The following is a 6,217-nucleotide window of genomic DNA, read 5'->3' on the forward strand; positions in this document are numbered from 1 at the left end:
CACGGGGGACGCTGGCCCGGCGAGAGTGCACTGTTGTGTTTTATTATTGTTTTCCTCTAGCTTATGTACAGTATTGCACTTTGACAACGCAGCAGCGGCCCCACGCCCTCCACACACGCCTCTTACGGCAGTCCTTCCAATCAGAGTCATTTCTCCAGGGGGGATAAAAACAACCCAAAAAGCCAACTCGAGATTCAAACACTGCAAACGTTAGAAAGTTGCCTGCCGGGTGACACCAGAAATCCCAACTCCATCCGGCGGGTGGGGGCCGACGTGTCCAACACCAATCACTCAGGTCCCCATAACTTAGGAGATGAGGGGTCTTCGCCAGCCCCGCCCTCCCGGTCCGGACAAGGACGCTGGTTTTATTGCTGCCTTGGAGCAGGGGCGCTGAGGGAGACCAGGCCTCCAGCTCCGATGGGCAAGTCCGGGTTCCAATCCGCACGTAGCCGCAGCTCCTGCTCCGGGTGGAGGAAGTCTGCAGGGAGCGGGAGGAAACTTGGCAACTGCGAAACGGCATCTCCCGGAGAGAACAGCCCCTGGGTCTCCAGTGGAAGATGCCTAAGGTCTCCCAAAGGTGTGAAGCTAGCCGCATGCACGGGGTGAGGAAGGCCGACAGCCCAGGCCACCCAGCCTCCGGGCTCCTCCTGGCGCCAGGTCCCAGGGGCGCACAGACCCGCGCGGGGAGGGCAGGGTGGGGCGCCCAGCCAGGCCCGTTTTCTGTTCCGTTCTCCAAGCGTCCCTGCTGGGGGAGGGCTGGGAGGTGCCTGTGCGGTCCCGAGGCGCTCCCCCCCTGTATCCAGCCTGAGTCCCTGCCGCCCATGGGGGGCTGGGAGGGGCGCAGAGCCGGGCGGGCAGGGGCCGGGAGAGCCGAGCCCGGCGCGTGGCGGGTCAAAGGCCCAAGGCCTCCGCGTGCTTCCGGGCCTTGAGCCTCAGGTCGGCGATGCTGGAGTTCTTGCTGTTGCTTTTGGCGGCGGCGGCGACCACGGCGGCGGCAGAGGCGGGCGACGCGATGGGCAGCCCGAAGGGCGGCGGCGGGAACATCAGGTAGGGCGCGTGGGCCGCCAAGTGCGGGTGCAGGTGCGGGTGCGCGTGGGCCACGCCCTCCAACTGGAGCTGCGCTTGGACCTGCGGGGGCACAGCCAGAGCTCAGGGCCCGCAGGGGAGGGCCCTGCCCATGCCCAGGCCCCCAGGGCGCCTCCCCTTCCCTCCTGGGGGAACCACCGCCCCCAGATTCCTGGGGATGCCCAGCTGGACTCGGACTCCCAGTGTCCCAACGGGAATGTTTACGCAGACGGTCCCACCCGCTATCCTCAGACACCTGGTGGGAATCTCACCGGGCTCTGCCTGACCAGCAGGCCCTGGCCACGTCATTCTGGTCCGACCTAACAGCAGGCACCTGCAGAGTCCCTGCACAGTCCCCCGTGGGGACAAGAGGTCCCCCTCTCTGCAAGATGCAGGATGGGGCAGGGGCACCTGTGTCTCCACCTGAGGGGAGCCTGAGCCCAGGTGCCTGGGAGAGGACTGGGGGAGGGGAGTGACCCTCTCCCTCACCCCTCCCCAGTGGCGGGGACAGACACTGCTGATCCACTGGTTGTTATTTATATCCCCTAACCTCCAGCCTCCCTCGCCTGGGGACACCACCTGGGGACACCACCGCGAAATGCGGAGGATGTCCCACCCCTGTGCAAACACTCGTCCAAACCTGACCTGTGCCCTGGGCTCGAACCCGTGGCTCCCTGTGGCTCCCTGTGGCTCCCCAAGGCCCTGTGGCTGCCCCCCAAGGGAACCCCTGCTCTGCCTTCCGGCTTCCAATTTGCATTCATATCCCACCCACACCTCCAAGTTGAGGCCTAACCTGGTGAGCGGGGAGCAAACCTGGGCCTGCAGCTCTCCTCTGGGGGCCCCAGGCTCCCCGCCCGCAGGCTGCCCCCCTGCACTCAAGCTGTTCCAGGGAGCGCCCCTCAGGAACCCTGAGCTATCTCAAGACCCCCAAGGCGCTGCTGGGGAACCCACGGGCCAAGCCCGCCCAACTCTGCAGGGAGCTGGGCCACCCCAAGGTCCAGGCGCCAGGCAGGGTTGTCTGCACTCAGTCCCTCCCGGGAGCAAACGGGGTGGGTGTCCACACACACACACACACATTCCCAGCCAAGCTCTGGGCCCCAACTGGGTGGGTGGGATTTTTTTTTCCCCTCTCGGATTTTTGTAAAACGGTGTTTTGGTTTGTGTTTCTACTTTAGCTAAGGTGACTGCTGGCGTTTTACGGCGTGACTTTAATAAGTGCCAACGCGGCTATAAAAGCCCCCTTGTAAAAGCGGCGGGGTTTCTTCTGAGAGCCAGGGCTCAGGTCCACCCGGCAGGGGAGCGCGGAGCAGGGAGGGAAGAGGTGGGAGGGGAGGGAGGGGAGAGGGAGCGAGGCCCGCGCGCCTCAGAGGAAGGAAAAGCAGCTACCTGTTGGAAAGGCATCCGCAGGGCGCCCATGTTCACGTAGGGCGCCACCCGGCAGGCGTCCAGGTGACTGGCGGTGCCCAGAATGACGCCTGCAAACGGGACGGGAAGGTGAGCGCGGCCGCCCCGGCCCTCCCGCCTGGGCCAGCACCCCCGCGCCCCCCGTTACGAACCTTTGTGCATCTGATTCTCCTGTTTCCGGCACTTGGCCCTCCGGTTCTGAAACCAAACCTGGAGACGAAACAGAGACGCACGGCCTGGTGAGCCGCCCGGCCCGGGCGAAAGGAGGCCGCCCTTCCTTCTCCGGACGCAGGACGGCGCGCTGCGCTGCGCTCGCTGCCGCGCGGCCCAGAGACGCCGGGCCTTCCCGCCCTGCAGCTGCAGCCCTGCCCGCGCCAGAACGGGCTCCCGGGCTGGGGACTGTCAAACTCACTTCTGCCACACCCTGTCCAGCTAAGCTGCACCTGAGTTTTGACAGGGACAGGCCAAAGCGAAGAAGTAGGCGCTGGGACGCTGGACTCTCCCTGGTCTGGACTGGCACCCAGCACCCCCATGCACACATGCCTGACCACCCCAAAGCCGAACCTGTCTTTCCCCATTCAGACCCGGCCACCCCTCCTCCCACTCCCCGAGCTCTGGCCACTCCCAGAGGCCAGCAGTCACCCACCGCCTCTGCACCCCTCCTGGGAGCCCAAGGAGCCCAGACGGCCCTCTGGTTAATCCTGCCTGAGTCGGGGAGGTCCCCGGGGACCCCGAAAGTCAGGACACAGGCTTTGCAACTGTGGGCGCTGGCCCCGAGGACTGGGTCCTGGGACCTCCACCGGACTGGGTTCACGAATCTGAGAGCAAGACTTGGGTGCCCCGACCCCCTCCACCTGGCCTCCTACAAGCCCCCTCCTGGCTCTCCACATTTACGGGCCCCTTCCCAAACAGCCACTGGCCTTCCACGGGGCAGTTACTTTGTCACTGACCAGAGGCCTCCACCCACCCCACACTCCTCTGTCAAACGGCACGGCTTAATTCTTCCTAACTGGCTTTCTGGGCACTCTGCCCCCCACTCGCCTACCCCCTAAGCCATCGCCCAGGAGGGACGGTTTGCACAGACAAGGGCTCCCAGCTGAGTTTCCCGGGTAGCCCAGAGCGCTAGGAAATCTACCACGGTTCCTGCCAACGCCCTTCGATCACTGCTTGGGAACCTCAGAGACCTACCAGGGGCTGGGAGCACCCGGGGAGGTGACGTTTCGGGTCCCCCAGGTCTTACAGCCAGCCTTCTTCCTGGGAGGAAAATCTGCAAGTGAGTCCCCCCCCCCAGAACAGTTTTCCAGAACGTTCCAAAGCCCCTTCGTCCAGGCTGCAGAGAGCCTGCAAAACTTTTATGTGTTCCCTGGCAAAGTCATTTCCAAAAAAAAAAAAAAAAAAAAAAGAAGAAGAAGACGAATAAGAAAGAAAAAGAAAAAGGAAAGGAATCCCTCACTCTCCTAGACTTGAGCTGAAAGGCAGGACCGGTCCCTGTTTCCAAAGCCGGCTGGCTCTCCACTCCCTCGCCACCCCACCCGCTGCCTGGCCAGGCCCAGGACCGGATCCCTCCTGGGGTCCTCTGGCCTTCCTGGGTCCCGCTATCCAGGCCTCCAAAAAGCGTGTTAAAACATGCTGTCCTGCACACACATCGTCCCTGAAAGGGCATTTTTCAAAAACCAGAATCCTATTGCAATCTGCAGAACAAGGCTCGCTTTCCCTTCAGCGAAGGGGGGAAAAATAAGATTATGAAGAATAAAAGTAATGAATTAGCCGGAGCGATGCGCGCTCATAAATCAGTCTTGCGGTGATTGCCGATCAATTCCAATTAGGCGTGAATATGCTAAGTAAAGCCGGGACAGTGGGTTAGACAGTTACTTCTTCATTAAGGAGCAACTCACTGATTTCTCTCACAAACGCCGTAATCTGATTTCATTTTGATTTCCATTACAGACAGTGAATAATGACATTTAATTTAGCCCTGCGCCATAAACCCAGAGATATTTCTTGTAATTTAATTACCGCCTGCCCCTCACCGCGGTCTCATAACTTTCGATTAGAACCCTGACAGCTGGGTGATATGAGTTTCTAGTACAACACTAAAAATAAAAGGTTAATAAGGACCAGGTTCCATACGATGCTCAATTTATTTACGGCAAATTTCCACACCAAATTGAAACTCGATCCTCTAACGGACGCGGGACAGGCTGTACCGAAAAGGATTACCCGGCCGTGCCGGGAGGAGATGAAAATATAGTTCACCGCTGTCCCCCTGTCCTGGCCCCCGCCAGCCCCCCACGATGACCACAGCCGTCCACGGATTGACTCGCTGATTTTGTACGGGCTCTTTCTGCCTTTCTCTTTATTACGTCCTGACTCCTTCCCCGCTGGCCGGCAGAAAACGAAGCCTTTCCTTCAAGTCCCCTGTTTGTGTTTATGATTATTTACCGTCGTTAAATTTTAATTTGCCGCCGCATCGAAAGCCCCTCCCTTCCCGCGCCCCCTTCCCCTGTCTTTTAGGGTGGTCTCGGGATCCGGGAGCGTCCAGGAAGCAATTGTCTGGGACTCGCTCGGTCCTGCAAAGGTGCAGTAATAGACTGTAGTGAAAGAAATAGTGGGGAATTCAATTACAAGTAATTTATTTTTATAGAAGCAGTACATCAAGCCCTGGGAGATATTACAGATCCCAGGCAGGAGGACCCTGCGAGGTGGCATAAAAGTTCATATCCCCTTCAGCAGAAGTTTAATCTTTTCATTAATTTAGGCGGGACAGCCCCATCCGTCTTGGTCCAGAAGGGTGGCTGCAGGGACAGCCCTTGTCCCGCCCAGCCCCTTCCCGGGCTCAGCCACAGATGACCAGACTGAGCAGCGGGGAGAGGGTCCTCCCAGCCACCGAGGTGCAGAGAGAGAAGACAGGACTTCTGGGGAGGGGTATTTACTGACTCTAAAAGAAGCCTTTAACCATCGAGCCGGCAAACCTGGAAGGGGAATTGGAACCCAGATACATATATATGTGTTTAATGACAGATTCTGTAAAAACACCAACTGTCCCAAGGCCTCCCATTTCCGTTTGGTAAATGAAGTCTGGGGTGGGGGACGAGGTGCATTTGTTGACTGAATGGCCCTCGGGCCTTCTCCCAAAGCTTTCTCCCTCGGGCCCTCCCTGGCTGGCAGTCTTAATTCTGTTTATTTAGAATGGGTCCCCAGGGTCCCGCGGGTCTGACCCACTGTCCCTGGCCCTCCTGTCCATCTCGGAATGCTCATAAAAGAGGGAGCTCTCAGGGTCCAGCTCCCCAGAGGGGTCTGCAGCACCGGGGGAGGGACGTGGCAGCGAATTCTCGCTCGCTCGCTCGTCCTCGCACACACGCCAGCACCAGGTCGATAAATTAATAAATGTAACTCAGCGTTTACCATGCCAGGGAGACCTCTGCGCACGTGCAGCGCGCCCCGGCTCGCCAGATGGAGGTGGCGCAGTCGCGCCCTAGCCCAGAACGCAGAGGGGGACGGTCCCCGCGCCACGCGCCCGCTAATCCGGCCCCGCGCGGGCAGGAGCCCCGCTCATCAAAATGCCCAGCGCGTCCACCCCCTGGCCGCCCGCCCCGCGGCTCCGCGCTCCCTCCTCTCGGCTCCTGGGACTTGCAGGGGGGCTGGAGGGAGGGAGATTGACGTTCCTGACAGCCTAAGCGGGGACGGCCGACCCTGTCGGTCAGGGGACATGGCGACCCGCGCGTCCGGGCGCCCCGCGCCGATGGAG

General features: G+C 60.5%; 1 protein-coding gene across 1 annotated transcript in view; it reads right to left on the reverse strand.

The window, feature by feature from the left end:
* Window positions 1-891: 891 nt before the first annotated feature.
* SHOX (SHOX homeobox) overlaps window positions 892-6,217 on the reverse strand; it is a 6,965-nt gene continuing 1,639 nt past the window's right edge. Inside the window, exons 3-5 of the mRNA XM_006164529.1 lie at window positions 2,622-2,702; window positions 2,452-2,540; window positions 892-1,128 (exon numbers count right to left, since the gene is read on the reverse strand). Of these exons, the coding sequence (XP_006164591.1) occupies window positions 892-1,128; window positions 2,452-2,540; window positions 2,622-2,702 (407 nt within the window). The remainder of the gene's footprint in view (window positions 1,129-2,451; window positions 2,541-2,621; window positions 2,703-6,217) is intronic.

This window comes from Tupaia chinensis, unplaced genomic scaffold (assembly GCF_000334495.1).
Source record: "Tupaia chinensis unplaced genomic scaffold, TupChi_1.0 Scaffold143644_1, whole genome shotgun sequence".
Classification (NCBI taxonomy): Eukaryota; Metazoa; Chordata; class Mammalia; order Scandentia; family Tupaiidae; genus Tupaia; species Tupaia belangeri.